Genomic DNA, 21,398 nt, shown 5'->3' on the forward strand with positions numbered 1-21,398 from the left:
TCTCAGCTTTGCTAATGACTCGGGTCGGCCTCGGAGATATCTGGAAATCCATGTCCGGTGTCAGAGATTCTTCAGGAGCCTCGAAAATGCAGACCGGCAAGATGCTTCTTTGGTGCCTGTTTGAACAGGGGAGTCACTCCTTGACCCCAAGGGAGATTTCTTCAGTCTTCTAGTCGATATAGAATGTCGAAGGTCCAAAATATATGTTGCAGAGTTTCGTCCAGGGTAATCTAAAGTCCTAGGTACTGGGTTCCTATACTTATACAAAGTTTAGGGGATGGATTAACTCTAAGGCCCCACCTATGGCAGGACCTGGGGAGGGGGTGGTTACACCCCTTCGTTCAGTTTCGCACCACTGCTGGGGCTGAGTGCCCCAGCAACCGGTTTGAACTGGGAAATACACGAGGACACCTTGTGTGCTCCAGGCACTGTCTGAAAAGCATTCAGTGAATGCACCCACCCTGCCTCAATACACTAAAGCCTGTCTGGGGAGGTGGTTACACCTCCCTGGACAGGAAAACTATTGTCCAAGCCTCCCCTGCCGGAGTTTCGTCCAGCAGCAGGAGGTCAGACTTGTGTCTGTGGCTGCAGCATCCATTTTGTGATGCTGAGTCTCGGTTTAACTTTTACCGGTTAGACCAGTGTATACATGTCTTCACCCTCTACAGGGGTGTGGAATTTAATGAAATATGTACTTGTCCATGGGACAAGTAGCTTCATAAATCTACATGTCCTGTAACAAAATACACTTTTCCCTTTGGTGCCTTGTAGAGCGCTGTCAAATAATGGCTGCAATCTCTTTATAGAAGAGCTCTGATAATAGCAGTTCTGGTTATGTCAGGCTAATACTATAGAAGGATTTGAATTTTGGAGTTTTTCACCAGCTCTTCTCTAATCTTTTCCCATACTGAGAAATGTCGGCAATTTACCCCTGACAATGGCAGAAGTAAAGTTTCTTCCAGGGCTGGGAAAAATGTGGTTGGAGAAAAAGTGAACTTGTAAACACTGAACAGATTTTCGTTGGGGCATATTCATATTTGCTCATGCTAAGATGCAATTCACAAATATTTTCTATGACTACGGCTTCCTGGCCTACTTAAGGAAATTCATGTGAATTCATGAAAAAAGTAAATCTGCATTAAAACAAGGACATATATCATGGGTGCACTTTTGTGACTTAAACATTTGAGCCCATAATTACATCTGAGTTAACCAAGACATTTTGTTTTTAATAAAATGCTATCTCTTTCTATCTGTGAGCTGGCTTAATTGTGTCACAGCATTCTGCTCTTTTACAAAGTAGTTTTGTTCAGTGCCAGGAATTTCTATGGCAATGTGGACTTTATGAGGCCAAATACTACCTGTCTAGTAAGAACGCGATGGCATACAGCACCACGCCTAGCTGATAATCCCAAGGTAGAGAAAGGAGCATAGTGTAGGTCAAGTGAGTAACCAGAAAATTTAAATACCCCCCACGTTGATCCAAAGTTCTTATGACACCAAGCAAGCAAAAAAAGTCATTGGAATCGACGACAGAATAGCTCTCTTGTCTCTTCCATCTAAGCATCTATCCATTCATCCTTTCACCCACTGATATCTAGCATTTCACCTTTACATTGGCACCCATTCATTCTTTTATCCATTAGCCTTTCACCAATCTGTTCGTCCATCTGTTCATCCGTCAGTCCATCTGCTCATCCATATCCAAAACTACCCATCCATATGCAAACCTACCCATCCATCTCCAAACCTATCCATTTCAACCATCCATCCATTCTTTCACTCACCCATACACCCTCCCTTTCACTCATCTATCCACCTCCCTTTCACTCATCCTTCCACCCACCCTTCGACCCATACATCAATCCATCCTTCCACTCATCCATCCATTTATCCTTTACACTTATCCATCCTTTCGCTCTCTAATCCTTACACCCTGTAACCTATCCACTCAATTCACCCTTTCCTTCATTATAATATCCTTTGTCCATCCACCATCCCGGTCACTCAACTATCCCGGTCACTCATTCATCCATCCATCCATCTAGCCAACAACACTTCCACTCACTCATCCTTTCACCCACACATCCATTAATCCTTTCACATTAATTACGAATCTTTGTCTGCCGAGCTGCAGACAGAGTCCCATCAAGAGCTCCACCTCTACTGTAGCTGCTAAAGCGGGGCGTTCACGATTCCCCTGTTCAAACCTATCCTGCCATCTCCAAACCTATTGATCCAACTGATCCATCCCGCTTTCCTTTCACTCATCCATTCTTTTGCTCATCCATCAATCCTTTCACCCCACACATCCTCCTTTTCACTCCTATTCATCCATCCTTTCACTCATCCCTTATTCCATCCTTTCACTCATCCATCCATCCTCCTTTACACTCATCTATCCACCGACCCTTTCACTTCCTCCATTTATGGTTTCGCTCGTCAATCCACCCTTTCACCCGTCCATCTTCTGTTTCGCTCATATATCCATCCACCCTTTCACTAATCCCTCCATTCACCTTTACACTCAACTGTCCACCCATCATCCCTTCCACCCACCCACCCCCACCCACTCAGCCATCTATTCATCTATTCTCCCCCATTAATCCACCCTTTCAATAAGCCGTCCATCCTTTCACTCATCAATCCACTTTCAACCCATCCATCCACTCACCCATCCCTTCATTCACCCTTGCACTTATCCTACCATTCTTTCACACATCCATCCTTAAATCCATCCACTCATTCATCCATGCATCTACCGTTTCACTCCACTCATTCATCCATCTATCCATCCCGCCTTTCACTCATTCATCCATGCACCCTTTCACTCATTAATGTATGCATCTATCATCCACTCTTGCATGTATTCATCCATACATCCACCCTTTCACTTATTCATTCATGCATCTATCCATGCACTCATTCATCCCTGCACCTATACCCTTTCACTGCCAATAAACTGCTCAGAGCAACTTATTTACTGGGTGTGACCTACAGGGTTGAACAGCTGTGTATCGTATTACCATAAAACTGTCTACTTGTCCTTTGGACAAAATGCTAATCAAAACCTCTTGCCCTCCTAAGAAATCTAGATGTCTCGGGCGTCGGGAGATAGGAATTCCCCACCCCTGCCTCTAGAAGGGTGGAATGCTACCCCTGCCGCCAGAATTGGCGGGGGTTAGTATTCCACACGACATGTTTTGATGCAGCCATTCCAAAGTTGGCATTAACTTATGAGGTTATAATGCACTTTAGAGTATATGGCATGGCTGTATCACAGAACAGCTATAAGGAAGGGATTCCGAAAGCTGCAGAGGGGCTCAGCTCATGCTAGGGCACCCTCTCACACAAAACCAAGCACTCTGCCTCCAGGATTGTGAAGGCCTGCCATAGGAGTGACTTATAGGTTTATATATGTCGGTTTTAAAAGGTATATATAGGTATACTATATCTAATTAAGAGGTGCAAGCACCACCTTACCCAGACTGCAGTAGCAGACCTGTGGTATCATTTTGGAAGGCTTCCCAGGGGCGGCATAATACATGCTTCAGTCCTGGTAGGCATCTGGGTACCTATGCCCTTGGTACCTAAGGTACCATATACTAGGGACTCACAACGGTAACCCAGTAACCAATTTGGAGTGTACCTAATGTACATGCAATCCCTTTAGAGAGGAAGCAGCTAGGCTGGGGTCCTGGTTAGCAGGGCCCCAGCCAGACTAAAGTCGATAAATCAGTGAAACACAGCAAAAGTGGGGTAACCATAGTAAGCAGAGCCTACTCTCCTACACACCCCCCCCAAACGCAGGGACATTAAACTAACCTTGACCAGTTGAGTCTTCATGTTTAAAGTGGAAATATCCCAGGTCTATAGTCCACTGTATAGTCCATCCCCTGTAGGGAAATGGACCACCTTAAAAGTTTGGGGTTTTCACCCTTCATGTTTTAGCCATAAGAGGGGCTTGTGGTCTGTCAGAACTGTGAAGTGAGTGCCAAGCAAGTATGGCCTCAGCTTCTTCAGAGCCCAAACCACAGCAAAGGCCTCCCTCTCCATAGCTGACCAACGTTTCTCTCTGGGGGTCGGCCTTCTGCTAATAAAAGCTACTGGCTTGTCCTGACCATCATTCAATTGTGACAGCGCAGTCTCTATTCCCAACTCAGATGCATCTGTTTGGACAATGAATTCTTTAGAGTAGTTAGGACTTTTGCAGAAATGGTGCAGTGCACATGGCCTGCTTCAGGTCATCAAATGCCTTTTGACAGCTGACTGTCCACTGAACTTTCTTAAGCATTCTTTTAGAAGTTAAGTCATTCAGGGATGTCACAATGGATCCATACCCCTTGATAAATCTTCTGTAGTACCCAGTCAGGCCCAAGAAAGCTCTGACCTGAGTCTGAGTAGTTGGAGCAACCCAGTCCATGATGGTCTGGATCTTGCTCTGCAATGTTTGAACCTGGCCTCCACCTACAAGGTGGCCCAGGTACACAACCCGACTCTGCCATATCTCGCACTTAGTAGCCTTGATAGTTAGGTCTGCTTTTTGCAGGGCCTCCAAAACATTTCTCAGATGGACCAGGTGATCCTCCCAGGTAGAGCTAAAAGACAGCAATATCATCAAGATAAGCTGCACAATAGTCTTCCAGGCCTGTTAGGATCCACGCAGGTTAATAGAGCCCCTTGACCTATGCTCCCTTCACCTGCAAAGCCATGAGAGAACGCTGAAACACTTGCAATACTTCCTACCCACCAACTGTCAAAGGGACAGGAACAACGATACAACCTCCGTCACAGGCCTCGGTAAGTCCATCTTCGGAGCCCAAACAAAGATAGTTTACCATAGTGGCCACAGCCGCAAAGTACTGGAGTCCTCTCACGGCCTACCAGTGGTGTAGAATGGGGCATAGAGGGACTTAAATACTCTAGAAATTTATGATGGGAAGGAACTATATTGACAAAGAAGTTGCACAAACTGTTTGCATTAATCATTATTACCACCTTAATAGCCATTACCATTTGTCTGTATGATACATATTCCGAGAAACTACAAAGTTCAAACAACACCACATCAACCGACAACCTGCACAACCACTATTCTAAAGAGTACCATAAGAACGTTGCCATAGAGATGATGAGCACCTATCACAAGCAATTAAATGTCTCAGATTGTTGGATCTGCTTAAAGCTTTCCTCTTAACACAGCACTGAATGCCTCTGTTGCCCTTGGGTTTGGCGCTTAATGATTCTTGTTATATTCTATTTAAAACAGTGGTCACCTAGTTTTCTGGTCACGAGTACTGATGTCAGATGCAAATATAGAGATGAAATAGTGGTACTGTTAAATTGTCAAAGTGGAGAGAGTTCACCCTATAGCGACGCTTTTAATGCTAGTGTTATGACGAATTGATATAGGCAATTCACCCAAAGGATGAATGCCTTGATTTTTAACACTTCTGCTCTTTTCCATCAGCCCCCCTACTAGTTGGTTTCCCTATGAGTGACAGCATTTTGCTCTTTCACAAAGAGCATATCGGCAAGCAAAGTAGTTTTGTTCAGTGCCAGAAACTACTTGGCAATGTGTGATTTTTAAAACCCAAAAGTATTTTAGCTTTTGGCATGTTTTTTTTTTTTTTAATGATGAGGGCCCAGCAGCTCCCATAACAATAAAGTTTTACAAAATATTTAGTGAAAACATGCCATGCATTGAGATAACCAAAAGGCTTGCCACCAATGTCATACCTATTGGCTGGGCCAGTTTTTATTTATTTTCATGTTTCCTATAATTCTGTTGAAAGTGGTTACGCTGATTTTCCATTACGAACATTTTTGGGAAATACTAGCATGCATCCGCACATTTTACTAAATGATGCTTCAGAAAATGGTACCTAAAATTTCACTGTAAATTAGCAAAACGTTTTTCCCCAGTTGCAATTTTCTGATGCACATTTTATTTTAAAAGCGAAGAATCATAAATCGTGCTTTCAAGCTTTTGCATATATTTGTTTCTAATCAGAGAGCATGCTGGAAGCATTATACGTAGCCTCACGTTGTTAATTTAAGTGTTTACACATTTTCATACAGGAACCACAGTCAGTATTGCAGTCTGAACTTACAACATTTCCTTAGAGAACTCAAACTAATAATAAAGGCTCTGTATTAATGAACCATAAATATAAGTTTGAACAGCATTAGCATATGGACACAAATATTACCTTAACTGTAGATAATGCCCTTCCCTAATCCATAACGTGGTACTGTAATCTGTCAGGCAAAGGGTGTGTGCTGTAGGGGGTTGGGTTTACGTGTCCTAAGGACAAAATAAATATGAAACAATGTTGTCCTTGTCCCCAAACAATAAGTCCTGGGTGTCGGTTATAGCAATTCCACACACCTGGATGTAGATTACATATTTTTACCCTAAGATAAAACCATAGGAATATTTCCAATATGAACAGATATACCCCATGTCTAGTGAAATATTGCCTCTAGATACGTATGCTTTCATAAACTATACTGATGGTTCAGCCTAGCTTGTGGTTGGTACTATGTACAAGTACTCAGCTGCATGTGCTGTAGTTAAAAGTGTCATGAAACCTGGAGCAATTCAGCAACAAAAACATATATAGAAACTTTTGGTGAAAGTAATGCTCAGTTGGCTGAATTGAAAGCTTTGATTCTGTCTTTGCAGAATACGGATTCAGAATTCCCCACGCTTGTAGTGTGTGACTCCTACTGGGCCCAGGCCTTTAATGACAATTTACCTTATTTGCACTTGAATAAATTCAGATATTCTAAAGAAAATTGTATAAAGCATAAACTTCTTTGAGGAAAGGTGGCAGCTCTAAATGATGCTTGGCCACTACCTCATGTGATTCATACATTGAGCCACCAACTTGTTGGTATACAGGTTGCAGGGAATGCATTGACTGATAGATATAAGAGGATAGATTATGACATTATTGCTGCGGTCACTGCCTTGGCTGCTGGTGAGCCCTTACCTAAAGGCTGTTCAGCTAAGAACTATCTATTGATCCTCAAATTGTTGCTTTTGCCCGCATTCTTGGGACAGGTGATCAAGTGATACCCAACTGGGACCGCAGGTTAGAGATAATATTACCTGCTCATGAGGGGTTGGCGTCTGCCCATGCAGGTCCGGCAGCTACACTTTCTTCATTATAGAAGAAATCGTGGTGGCACGAGCTTTATCAGCAGACCAGAAAATCTGTCATTTGTTGGGACATTTTTCAACAAATTAAAGGTTCTACCGTGCTCGCCCACTGCAGACACCACTTTTGGTTTCATATAAGCCATTATAATGTCTCTCTAGATCATTGTAGACCACTCCATATGGATGGTGCTTTCAAATATATATCAGTGGCTTTGATTTTGGTTCTCGGTTTCTATGGCTGAGGCCACAGCAAACTGTAACTAAAGATTTGCAAGTCTTCATTGGCACATATGCAGTGGCAGCATTCTACTCTGAACAGGGCCTGTCTTTTGCTTCCAAGGCATATTAGGACGGTGTGTATCACTTACAACGCAACTTTTACGTCGCATTCCGTTACAACGCAGATTTTACAACGCTGGATCCATTACATCGGATGCCATTACAACGCATGGCATTACATAGCAGATGCTATTACAACGCATACCATTACATCGTAAGTATTGGTAAGTATATAATTTTTTTTTATTTAATATTATATAATTGATTTAATTATTATTAATTATAAAAAAAAATATTTATGTTTTTAAATATTATAAATTAAATATATTAATTTAAGTAATTTTTTTAATAAGTATGAGAATAGGAGTATATGTTTTGGGGTACTGAGGTATATGTTTTGGGGTGTTTGGGTATTTTTAGGTTTTAGGGCAGGGTTTGGGTTTTGGGGTACAGGGGTGTTTTTAGGTTTTAGGGCAGGGTTTGGGTTTTGGGGTACAGGGGTGTTTTTAGGTTTTAGGGCAGGGTTTGGGTTTTGGGGTACAGGGGTGTTTTTAGGTTTTAGGGCAGGGTTTGGGTTTTGGGGTACAGGGGTGTTTTTAGGTTTTAGGGCAGAGTTTGGGTTTTGGGGTACAGGGGTGTTTTTAGGTTTTAGGGCAGGGTTTGGGTTACAGGGGTGTTTTTAGGTTTTAGGGCAGGGTTTGGGTTGTGGGGTACAGGGGTGTTTTTAGGTTTTAGGGCAGGGTTTGGGGGTACAGGGGTGTTTTTAGGTTTTAGGGCAGGGTTTGGGTTTTGGGGTACAGGGGTGTTTTTAGGTTTTAGGGCAGGGTTTGGGTTTTGGGGTACAGGGGTGTTTTTAGGTTTTAGGGCAGGGTTTGGGTTTTTGGGGTACAGGGGTGTTTTTAGGTTTTAGGGCAGGGTTTGGGGTACAGGGGTGGTTTTAGGGCAGGGTTTGGGTTTTGGGGTACAGGGGTGTTTTTAGGTTTTAGGGCAGGGTTTGGGTTTTGGGGTACAGGGGTGGGTTTGTGTTTAGGGATAATTAAATTATATTGATCATTTTTAAATTAATTAAAATATATTTAATAAATTAAATTAATTAAAATATATTTAATAAATTAAATTATTTTTTTACATTAATTACATTTTTAAATTAAATTAATTAAATTAAATAAATTATTAATATTAATTTAATTACAATTTTAAAAATATGTACATTAAACTAATTTCTTTATTTTAATTTATTTAAATTAATTACCATTTTTATTAAAATTACATTTATTAAATAGATATTATTTTATTAAATTAAATTAATGACTATTTTAAAATGTATTTTAATTAAATTGTTTAAATAAAATTAATTAAATTAACTTAATAACATTTTAAAAAAAAGGTATACTTACCTATACTTACGATGTAATGCCATGCGTTGTAATACCATCTGCTATGTAATGCCATGCGTTGTAATGGCATCCGATGTAATGGATCCTGCGTTGTAAAATCTGCGTTGTAACGGAATGCGACGTAAAATAACGCGTTGTACTGACACCAATCCATTAGGACACTATGGGCACCCTTTGCGTTGCTATGCATTATTCCGTCCTTGGTCATTGTGAGAGCAATTTAATAGTGGAACAGAAGAACCATGACTTAAAGGAGTCCTTAGTATCTAGAGTATTAGGTTCAGGTACTAAATTTGTAGTAACCGTTTAAAAGTCTGTACACTAGGAGAGGGGTCTCACCATCTTGGGAGTGGACAGAATGGTCCATCCTGGGATAGCCAGATGTGACACTCCACATGAATTGGTCACCAGGTCGGAGGGAACCTAGTAATCCATTGCCTACCAACTACATCCTGCCCTGAGGGCACTCTCCGAGCATAAAGGCCGGACTGAAGGGGACTTTGGGGTTCTTCCACACCGCAACCAGGACACCCTCACCATCTTTGTGGACCCAGGAATTCCTGCAGGGTGACCCCTGTCAACCGTGTTGCATCCACAGCATCCTTTATCCTTTGCATCAGGACCACTCAAAAGGAATGCATCGCAATGCAGATAAAGTACCGGACATTTTGAAGGACTGCTTCTACTGTGAAGGTAACTGTTCTTGAGGACCTTGCTGGTCCCACTGGCTAGCTCCCTGCTGGAGTTGGTCACCTCAAGTACTACTAACCAACCGCACTCACACTTATCTGAGTGTTCTTTGAAAAAGTTCCTAAGTGTCCAATTCATTGACTTGGCCAAGCCTTGTTCACTGTTGAGCGAAATTGCATTGATTTATTATTGCTTGTAAAATCTACATCTCTGGAACCCGCTGGTGGATCTTTTTCGTTCTGGTGTATGAAATTGTATAAAATCAGACTATTTTTACAAATTGGTGTCAGATTTCTTGAGTGTCATTTCGATTTCTTCCTCAATTGTTGGTGCTATTTAAATGCTTAACGCTTATTCGCCAGTGTAAGCCTAGTCTCTCAGTGCCACAGGTACTCAGGATTGAGCTGAGGGTTTTACCAACAAAAACTATTGGACCTACAAGGATTGAATGTCCATTACATGGTGAGGTTGCACAACCACACCATAGAACACACCCCATTTTCTCACAACTGGTATGCTCCTATCACAGGTACCAACACTCAAAGGGGTTGCAGAATGGGATAACTGTGGGTCAGCACAAATACATACATGAAAACATTTGCATCCCTCCAGGAAGAATTATGGGTTACTAAAGTTCTAGTTCTTTCACTAGCTACTACATTGGCAAGCACTGACACCATTCCCGACTTCTTTAGATGACATCCCAGACTGGAACCGACTTGAGGCAAAACTTGCCATGTCTGCTCATCCCATTAAAAAGACACCAGAAATGTATAAAACACTGGCAATACACATACCAGACATGTTTCCAAACTTTAGGAGCGCTTGGGAAACAGATCGATGCCTGGTGGATTATGATGACTGGCAGAATGTCTTGATGGCAGCCAGGGAGATTGCAATCTCTGCACACTATAGGCTAATTCAGTTTGAAAAGCTCCATTGTATATACTATACCAGGTAAAGACTGTGGCAGATGGGTATGAGATCCTCCCCCAAATAACTGAGGATTCAAGAGAAAGATGCACTCGGCCTGCAGTTGTCAACGGTTGAGAGGTTCTGGGAGGCAACCAGAGGGTTTTGTCAGAGGTACTTAATTGCCCTATTATCCTAAACCCAAACCAGGTGCTATTGAATGTACTAGATAAGCTTGACTTGAACAAATACACCAAAGCATTTGTAGTCTAGTGTCTGGTTATACCTAAAAGAGACATTGCTCAGACATGAAGAGGGGTTGAAGCCACAAGTGTTGCTGAACAAACAGCAGGTCTCAGCCATTGCGCAATTCTAGAGAAGACAATTTATGAAGCATTATCTATCACGACTGCTTAGCAAAGACACAATGGGCCAAAAGGGAAGTTAACCTATACACTCAACATAGTCACCTTCTCTCCAGAATATGCAAGAGTTCTTCGACGGCTACAAATTGTAGTTGGCAGAACACTGTGTGTAAATCACTCTTCAAATGCACAACTGCAGTACAGACAGTGCCTACACTCTGCAACGACCACCAACCTTTCTGTGACGGGGTGGCGGATTCAGCTCCACCTGGCTTACCTCTTTCACCTCTCTTTAAACAGCATACTGGAACTTGGCGAGAGAGTGGAGAACCCTACGATACGGATCCGGAGGACGCAGGCGATTCCTGCTACTTTAATTGGGCGGATTTGGACAATGAACACGTCACCAGTTACGCCCCCTCAGCTCCGGTAAAGGCCGCCCAGGAACTCTCACAGGTGTGTGTTACACCCGGAGGCGAAGGTGGAGTACGTGGCGGACAACGAAGAAGTGAAGCTGACGAGTGGACTTCGGAGGAGCAGAGCCAGGAGCAAGGAAGGCCAGCGGAACAGGTTCGGAAGCCGGAGGAACTTCGACCGCAGGAAGGAAAGGTCAAGAAAGAAGAAAGCGAAGGGATTGCCGACAGCGGAGAGACGAAGGAAGAAAACGACAAGCCAGGAGGCCAACAGGAAGGCGCTTCGCCCAGCCACACTTCATCGAGGGAAGTGTGGCTACCAGAGGTACGATCACGGCTTTCAGGCTGGGCGGGATTGAAGTGGGTTAAACCACGAAAGTAAAGTCGTCACTCACACCCTATGCACTACCCTCCCCTCACTACCCGGCACTATAGGATATAGACGGAGAATTGTGCACGTGTGAGTCCTCACCCCCTTCCCCGTGTAATGGTCCGAAACCAGTAAACTAAAACGCTGTTCTTTCCTCCCTGCACGGCGGAGACGTCCCGACATCGTGGAGGTGAACGCCTGGACCACCAGTCCCAGAATCCCCCGGGACGTACGACGAACAGCTGTGGAGAAACGCCACCAAAGACTCTCAGACGAGGCCGAGTCAGCACTGCCTTATTACCGTAAACCAGTACACAGAAAACGTACTTTTAAGTTAATAAAACCAGCTTAACCCAGAGTACCGGTGTCTGTAAGTCTATTAGACGGGGGTGTAACCCCACCCACAAACCCAGTCAACGTACAGAGTAACCCTGAGGCGCCACAAGTGGTGGAGAATGCGGGCACGCCAATAGCCATCTGTGAACCAAAGATGGAAGAACTTCTTCAACGGTTAGTGAAGGGTCAAGAGCAATTGGGCTGGGCTGTAGAACAGCAGATAGCTACCGCGCAGGCCGACAGAGACGCTCTTAGAGACAGTGTGGTAAAAACCCTCGGGGAAGTCCAACCGATAAGGATCGACACAACAGGCACACCAGTAAGGGAAGTAAGACAAACCAATCCCACCCCATCTGGAATATCTCTACAAAAGTACGTGGCAGGAGAAGACCCGGATGCCTTCCTAATCAATTTCGAAAGAGTTGCGCTAGCTTGCGGTTGGCCGTTTGAAAAATGGCCGTTTTTCCTTGCGCCACTGTTAACGGGGGAAGCGCAGGCCGCATATCAAGTGGCCAATGGAAATGGACAGACACCGTATGCTCAGATCAAGACTATTATCCTAGACCACCTGGGGCTGGATGCCGAAGCATACCGTGTCCGCTTCCGAAAGGAGAGAGGGACTCCAGGCGAAAACCCAAAGACACTATTTTTCCGCTTGAAGGCGGCTGCTGACAAGTGGCTGACTCCATCTCAGAGTACAAAGGAAGCTATAATGGACAAAATTTACTTAGAGCAGTATCTCAAGGCTCTGCCATTTGGGACCCAACGTTGGTTACGGCAACATTCAAATCTGACCACCGCGAAAGCCACGGAGATGGCTTCCACATATGCACGTGCTCAGCCGAAACTACACCCTTTGGAAACGGAAAAAAACATAAAACTTCCTGTTCGAATAGATCGGAAACCAAGACCGCCTCCAGGGATCCCCATTCCCAGACCTCTGAACCCGGATGTCTCCCCGTCAAGAGGCCCTCAATGCTTTGATTGTGGCACATGGGGCCACATCGCTAGATTTTGCCCGAAGAAGAGAATGCAGGAGGAACCCATGGAGGTCGGCTATTTGCCTCGAGCCGTTATGTTTTCAGCAGAACTCGGAGGCGCTTATCACGTGAGTGTTCAAGTGAATGGAAAAACAGTTAAATCTCTGTTAGATTCGGGGTGTAAACAGTCCGTGATGCAAGGCCGGTTTGTGTGTGAATCTCAGATTGTGCCAGAGTCCCTAGTTAACATTAAGTGTGTGCACGGGGATGTGAAGAGTTACCGGGTTGCCTATGTTCCTTTAGAGTTAGAGGGAGGGCGACAGGTCGTAGTGAAGGTCGGAATAATGAACAATCTACCTGAAGAGCTCCTGCTTGGAACTGATAACCCCCACTTCCTAGATCTCTTTTCAGAAAGGCTGAAACATAAGACTGTGGACTCAAAACCGGTGCTTATAAGCCCTGATCCCTGGGAGGGGGATCGAAGTTTTCAGTTTGCACAGGCCAATGACAGTACCCTGTTTAACGCCTGGGAACAGGCCCATGCAGAGCAAGATAACCCAAACCCCAGGTATCCTAGATTCCTGATCCAGGATGAGTTGTTATACCGACAGGCGAAAGAAAACGAACCCAAGCAGCTCCTTGTCCCAGTGTGTTTTAGAGAGCAGATCATGTTCTACGCTCATACCCATCTCCTCGCAGGGCATACAGGCAGCGAGAAAACCACCCAAAACATTCTAAGGAATTTCTATTGGCCAGGAGTTTATCAAGACATCAAGACACACTGCCAAACCTGTGATGTGTGTCAACGTAAGAACATACAAAAACCCCCGGCCGTCCGTTACAACCACTACCCATAATTGGGACGCCATTCGAGAGGGTGGCGATGGACTTCATAGGTCCTCTCCCACAAACAGGCAGAGGTAACCAATAGGCCCTCGTCATTGTAGATTACGCCACCAGATACCCGGAAGCTTTTCCCTTAAAGTCACCAACCTCCAAGAACATTGCTGAGAAGTTCCTCGAACTGTTTTCACGCGTTGGTTTCCCGAAGGAGATATTAACGGACCTAGGAACCCCCTTCATGTCCCGGGTTATGAAAGAAGTCTGTCAGATGTTGAACCTACATCAAATCAAGACATCAATATACCACCCTCAGACAGATGGGCTTGTGGAACGATATAATGGGACCTTGAAGAGTATACTAAAGAAAATGCTCACTGCCAATCAAAAAGACTGGGACCGCTTACTTCCACTGGCACTTTACGTTATCAGGGGTCAAACCCAAAGCAGCCTGCGATGTTCCTCGTTTGAGATGCTATATGGAAGACAGCCTAGGAGTTTGTTAGACATGACAAAGGAGTATTGGGAGGCCGAACCTACTGGAGAAACGAAAACCCTGCTCGAATATAGCCAGACTCTGAAAAACCAAATTGGAAAGATTCGAGAGCTCGCTTTTGCAGAACTAGAGAAGAGTCAATCCAAACAAAAGAGTCACTACGACAAGGGGAAGAAATGGAGAAAGTTCGAACTTAACGACTGGGCCTTAGTCTTGCTACCCTCCACCACGAAGCGGTTTCAAACGGAGTGGCAAGGGCCCTATCAGGTCATCGAAACCATCGGCAATACAACATACCGGCTTCGGCTAACTAATAGGAGGAGTCAGGTCTTTCACATCAATGTCCTGAAGAAGTGGCTCGGAGCCCCTCCTCTCATAGCCTTCACAGAGAAAGAGAACCAGAAAGAAAACACAGTGTCCCAGCTGGTCATTAACGAAGAGTTATACCAGGAACAGCGAGAGGGATTACACGGAGTACTCAGCAAATGTGCAGACATCTTTTCAGACCTCCCGGGATCCACGACTCTGGCTGAACACAGAATCGAAACCCCGAAAGGGACCATTGTGAAACAACGACCGTATAGGATACCAGCCGCCAAAAGAGATGCCATAAGCAAGGAGGTGAAGGAGATGCTCCGCTTAGGAGTCATACGTCCGTCAAGAAGCGACTGGTCCTCGCCGATCGTGATGGTGCCCAAACCAGACGGAAGTAGCAGATTCTGCATGGACTTCCGGGCCCTCAATGCAGTTTCAACATTTGATGCCTACCCCATTCCCAGGATAGACAAACTGATCGAGAAGTTGGGAGAGGCCATATTCATCACTACCCTGGATCTCACCAAGGGGTACTGGCAGGTGCCATTACGTGAGGAAGATCGCAAGAAAACTGCATTCTCAACCCCTGACGGTTTATTTGAATTTACTGTACTTCCGTTCGGGTTGCATGGGGCCCCAGCGACCTTCCAGAGGTTGATGAATGAAGTCTTACGAGAACACCAGGCATATAGTTCCGCTTACTTGGACGACATCATCTTTAGTCCAGACTGGGAGACTCACTTACGACACTTAGAGACCATCCTGCTACAACTTTCCAAAGCGGGCCTACACATCAACTCCAAGAAGTCAAGGATCGCGTTCCAGAAGGTGAAATACCTAGGATATGTGTTAGGACGCGGACTCATTGAACCTCAAGATGAAAAAGTTCGTGCCATAGCAGACACCCCTTTTCCCACCAATGTCCGTGCGATGAGGGCTTTTCTAGGACTAGTGGGATACTATCGGAGATTTATTCCTTCTTTCTCCGACATTGCAGCCCCTCTTACCGATACCCTGAAAAAGCAAACCTCAAAGACTGACTTTTTGTATCCCACACCGGAGATGAGGACTGCATTTACGACTCTCAAAAAGGCGATTACTTCCCGTCCAGTGTTGATATCCCCTGACTTCGCTAAACCATTCATTCTCCACACAGACGCCTCCGACATCGGGATTGGGGCTGTGTTGTCACAGCTGACAGACGAGGGACTTGAACACCCCATTCTATACATTAGCAGGAAACTGTTTCCCAGGGAGGTGAAGTATCCCACGATCGAGAAAGAGTGTTTGGCGATCAAATGGGCAGTGGATAAACTGAGGTATTACCTGGAGGGTCACACTTTTCAGTTGTACACCGATCATGCCCCCCTCCAGTGGATGAGTTGCAACGCCTCCAATAATCCAGGAGTCATGAGGTGGTTCTTATCGTTACAACCCTTCTCTTTCCAAGTGCTCCACCGTAGGGGTAAAGACAATGCCAATGCCGATTTTCTATCCCGATTTCCTCTCCCCGATCGGGAGAATCCTAGGGGGGAGGTGTGTGACGGGGTGGCAGATTCAGCTCCACCTGGCTTACCTCTTTCACCTCTTTAAACAGCATACTGGAACTTGGCGAGAGAGTGGAGAACCCTACGATACGGATCCGGAGGACGCTGGCGATTCCTGCTACTTTAATTGGGCGGAGTTGGACAATGAACACGTCACCAGTTACGCCCCCTCAGCTCCGGTAAAGGCCGCCCAGGAACTCTCACAGGTGTGTGTTACACCCGGAGGCGAAGGTGGAGTACGTGGCGGACAACGAAGAAGTGAAGCTGACGAGTGGACTTCGGAGGAGCAGAGCCAGGAGCAAGGAAGGCCAGCGGAACAGGTTCGGAAGCCGGAGGAACTTCAACCGCAGGAAGGAAAGGTCAAGAAAGAAGAAAGCGAAGGGATTGCCGACAGCGGAGAGACGAAGGAAGAAAACGACAAGCCAGGAGGCCAACAGGAAGGCGCTTCGCCCAGCCACACTTCATCGAGGGAAGTGTGGCTACCAGGGGTACGATCACGGCTTTCAGGCTGGGCGGGATTTAAGTGGGTTAAACCACGAAAGTAAAGTCGTCACTCACACCCTATGCACTACCCTCCCCTCACTACCCGGCACTATAGGATATAGACGGAGAATTGTGCATGTGTGAGTCCTCACCCCCTTCCCCGTGTAATGGTCCGAAACCAGTCCCGACATCGTGGAGGTGAACGCCTGGACCACCAGTCCCAGAATCCCCCGGGACGTACGACGAACAGCTGTGGAGAAACGCCACCAAAGACTCTCAGACGAGGCCGAGTCAGCACTGCCTTATTACCGGAAACCAGTACACAGAAAACGTACTTTTAAGTTAATAAAACCAGCCTTACCCAGAGTACCGGTGTCTGTAAGTCTATTAGACGGGGGTGTAACCCCACCCACAAACCCAGTCAACGTACAGAGTAACCCCGAGGCGCCACACTTTCTTTACCAAAAAGAAACATAGCATGAGCAGGAATGAAGAGCGTCTCCCACATGTTCGTCCGGTACAAAGTGGTAAGCAACGGCTCTGCCCCCACTTCCTGATAGTGAGCTTGTTCTGAATTTGACTCCCAAGTTTCTGACACCTTCCACTGAAGGTGTGAAGACTGCCAAGTGGGGATGGCCAGAATAAAGAGCTCAAAGGCCTCCGAAAAATGACTTCTACTAACGTAAAGGATTTTTGTCCGGTTTGTTCTACGTTTTAAAAAGTTCTTGCTTATCTATGCAAGTATGGCAATTAAATTCTCTCAAAAACAGGAAGTAGAAATAGAGTAATTCAGGTCCAAGAAAAGGTGGACTTGGGTGTCATCAAGATAAGGTTAGAAACTAAAACAAAAGGAAAGAATGAGAAGAGGCTGTACCTATACATGGAATAAGGTTAGGGCAGTCCCTTGTATTTAGAGATCACCAAGTTACTGAATTGAGTGAGATTTAGTACTGTATCATAGTCCAGTAGAAGGAGCGAGAAATTTTATTCTGGTCACCAGTAGACCTCAAGTCCTCCCGGGTGATGATTAGAAGGATTCCAAAACCAATGCCTAAAGAGCAGTGGTCCCAAGACCATAGAGATCACAATCAATATACAAATACACCAAATGATCAATCTACTCAAATGTATATAAAAAACAAAGTGACAGCACAGTGGATGTTTGGTGAGAAACGTGCTTGGTGCACTCATAGAAATGATACACATGTGACAGTACGTGATCAAGAGTGTGCCTCAACTAAGAACAATATAGCCCACTTTATTCTTATGCACAATCAAATTGGGGCCCTAGAACTAGTCAATGATGTTTGGATCCTTTAGACAGAGCGAAGGATCGTCATCGGGGCTCTAACAATACAAGAGCCCAAGAAAAATATAGGATGAGCGCTAATAAAAAAATAAAAAACTCTCTCAACATGTGACGCCAAGGAGACTGCAGCAGTGCTGGCAGAGGAGACGGACACTATGGATTGTCTCTCCCTCCCTGTGCTTCAAGGAGGATTGACTCATTTCTCAATAAGTTATGGGCATAAGCCTACGCCTATAACACTATGTCAAACTAGATCAATAGTTCTTACTGACGAAGAGTGGTAAGATAGTCAATTTGCCCACACTACATACGGAGTGCTCAAAAACCTTTTGACCTTTCCCACAATGGTCCTGATGTAGGTCACTTGACTTGCATGGCATCCCCTGGCCGAAACAGGTCAAGCTTTCACTGTGTGTAGTGGATAAATAACGCATCTACCCCAGCACCACTATTTCTTTTACCTTATCCCTTTCCTGGCTAATATATCGCCTTACACAGGAAGAAGATCATTTTAACCTGTTTCACGACTGTCGCTATCCACACAGTCTCCCTCCTGGTGGGGAACAGTAGATCACTTGGAGAACAGAACACTCAAGTGATAGACCCAATGATGATGCTATTGAGCAAACCACATGAGTGGAGAATAAATATACACTGCATACTATGAACCTGTGTTTGAGGGTCTCCGATACTATTTTTGTGAGGCTCTGGAATATTGACACAAGTGATTCCTTCCCTATCGATTACAATATTGTCAAATTCAGAAGCTTAATAAATCTCTGCTTCTCTCTTCCCCCCTTATTTTTGTGTCTGTCCCATACCCTACAGCTTAAACAGATGAGTTTTCAGAAGCTTACGGAAAGATTACTTCTTAGGGATTCATACGAGAGGAAGGGCGAGCTTGTTCTAGTACTTGGCCCCAAGAACGGAGCAGGGTGAACTGCCCCATTTCTTCTATTTGGTGAAAGAAAACATCAGCAACCTTCTGACTGAGAACGTAGTTATTTTGGTGCAGTATTCCACCATCCTATTGGACAGATATTTAGGTCCAGTCTTATAAAAGGTGGCATATGCCACCATCAGTGCCTTGAACCTGATCCTCTTTTTAATTGGTAGCCAGTGCAGCTGAGTAATGAGAGATGAGGGTGTACTTGGGAAGCCTAAATAAAAGGCGAATTGTCATATTCTACACCATTTGTAGTGTATGAATTAGATAATCCGGTGCCCCTAGGTACAATAAATTTGCTTAGTCCAGTTTTGAAAGGATTAAGGCCTGGACTACAGTTTTCTGGGCATTCCAAGGCAGGAGGTTCAGGCATTTAACATCCTTAGAATCCAGCAGGAGGTTATAACCAACGCTGTGATCTGGGCTTTGAAAGATAGCTGCGTGTCAATGACTACTCACACATTCTTAACTACCTCCAAGAGTGAGGGAGATGAGGTACAATTTACCAACCATACCCTAACAAGCCAGGCAGGGCGGTGGCACCAAACAATAAAACCGGCTTTCTCTGGGTTGCATTGGTGCAAATTGGCCTTAAGCCACCCCATTACTGCTACTATGCATGCAGCAAATCTTGATCTAGATTCTGTTGTAATATTATCATAGGTTAGCAGAAGCTGGTCTCATCTGCCTATGATACCAAAGGATTTAACAAGGTACACCAGTGGCGTCATGTAGATATTAAAAAGCATTGGAGGGGTGGGGTCAGGGCTGAGCCCTGAAGCACTTCATACTTACAGGTTTTTGCCTCAACCCTTTGCACTGTATAAGTGGCGATCCGAGTTTAACCTGGCTGAGCCTACTGTTAGTAAGAGCCTATGGAAGGAAGCGTTAAATAATTTTTCTATAAAAAGAGGCCGTTACAGGATTTTCGTCTGAGTATTCAACTGTACCACGTTGCATCACTTGGCCCCAGGACCCTTTTCCCTTGATAAAGACGGAACACGGACATATGAAGAAAGATTGGTACGGGAAGTGACTAGTTCAACAATGATGTTAAGTTAGAAATGACTGATAGTTTCAAGATGAGTGATATGGTTCTTGCGTGGTTGTCTGGTTTGGGCAGAAAGCTTTTCTAAGTTGTGTGAACCGTTAAGACTGTAGGCAGGTAAAGGGAACACAGTGGAGTTGGAAAAATTAGTTGTTGGTACATTGAAGGAATGCCAAACTTAGGCTGAAGGCAGATAGTTCCAGGAGCACCACGCAGAATGCAGTGCAAAGGGTTGTGTGGTTGACAGGAAGGTGAAGCAGAGAGTTGTTGGAAGTTAGATAAAAGCGTGCTTGCAAGATGCAACTGTAGGAATCAGAACATAAGTCACCAAATAGGTCTGCCTACATATTGTGTGCTTCCACTTATTTATGAGGTAACCGGTTTAGTTTCTTTATTTTTCTTTTAATGTGAAAGACATGTACAATCCTGGGTAGGGCACTGCAAATTGTGGAGGTTAGTAGAATGAGAATGGAAAACGGAATCTTTGATGGGGAGTTGTGGCGTTAAGGTTTTTCCAAACGTAGCGATGTCGGAAGTTATTTCAGTAAATATAATAAACGTACTTGCAGCTCGTTGGTGGAGGGGGGTTTTGATACTATACGCGTGTGACATTTAGCTGTTATGTTTTGCAGGGCGTGTTAGGTTAGCAAACCCGCCGCGCCAGTGGCTTCTAATAAAACATGTTTATTTACACTTCTAAAACTCTCGCTAACAGGCAAGAGCATCTATAACACAGGATTCCTTGTAGACTTCTCACATGAGCCTATTCCGTTATATGCATGAGACTTTTTGTTGGATGTTTTCTTTTACACCGGCATTTCTCTCCCTTTGGAGGGGATGCATTCTATGCAATTAGGAAAGTGGAGCAGAGCCATAGATTAACCACTGGGGAACTCAACATCCTTTCCCCGTGCCTTCCCGACAGAAAAAGACCAGTACAGTGAATTGAAACAGAGCAAGCTCATCTCAGGGATGCATGCGTTACCGTAGGACACAGTGACGTTCACGGAGCCAGACATGGTATCTCACGGCTGCTGATCTCTTGTCGCCTAGGCCGGCTGCAGCTTTTTCTCGCTCTAGAGCTGTCACTGTAGGTCAGCGCGAATAGACACAGAGGACGGACAATCCCTACAAATCCGCACAGAGGGAATAAATAGTAGCCTCCCAGGAACTCAAACAATCATTAAAGGAGGACTAAAATACAGCGTTTATCTTATTCTTGATGGGGTTAGTTTTTGGTCGCCACAGCTTTTAAATAAAAAAGCTGCTCCTTATTATGGAACGGCCCATAAAAGTGAATCATTTTCGATTTCGCATAAAAACGCTGTTTATTTTAAACACGGGTGTAATTTTTTATTATATTTTTATAACTAGTGCGTAAGTGGAGTGGTTGAAATTCAGGTACCACTAGTATACACAGATTCACAGTAAATATACGATACCAGCAGAGGCAAAGAAGCTAGTTCCAAGATGGCCACCTATTAAGTCACACGCCGGTTAAAAC

At 44.6% G+C, this 21,398-nt stretch overlaps 1 protein-coding gene across 1 annotated transcript in view; it reads right to left on the reverse strand.

The window, feature by feature from the left end:
* The window catches only part of BAG1 (BAG cochaperone 1), a 290,695-nt gene extending 269,686 nt beyond the window's left edge, over positions 1 to 21,009 (reverse strand). Inside the window, exon 1 of the mRNA XM_086965420.1 lies at positions 20,880 to 21,009. Within this exon, the coding sequence (XP_086821546.1) occupies positions 20,880 to 20,913 (34 nt within the window). The 5' untranslated portion in view covers positions 20,914 to 21,009. The remainder of the gene's footprint in view (positions 1 to 20,879) is intronic.
* Positions 21,010 to 21,398: the final 389 nt, after the last annotated feature.

The sequence above is a fragment of the Lissotriton vulgaris genome, chromosome 4_1 (genome assembly GCF_964263255.1).
Source record: "Lissotriton vulgaris chromosome 4_1, aLisVul1.2, whole genome shotgun sequence".
NCBI lineage: Eukaryota > Metazoa > Chordata > Amphibia > Caudata > Salamandridae > Lissotriton > Lissotriton vulgaris.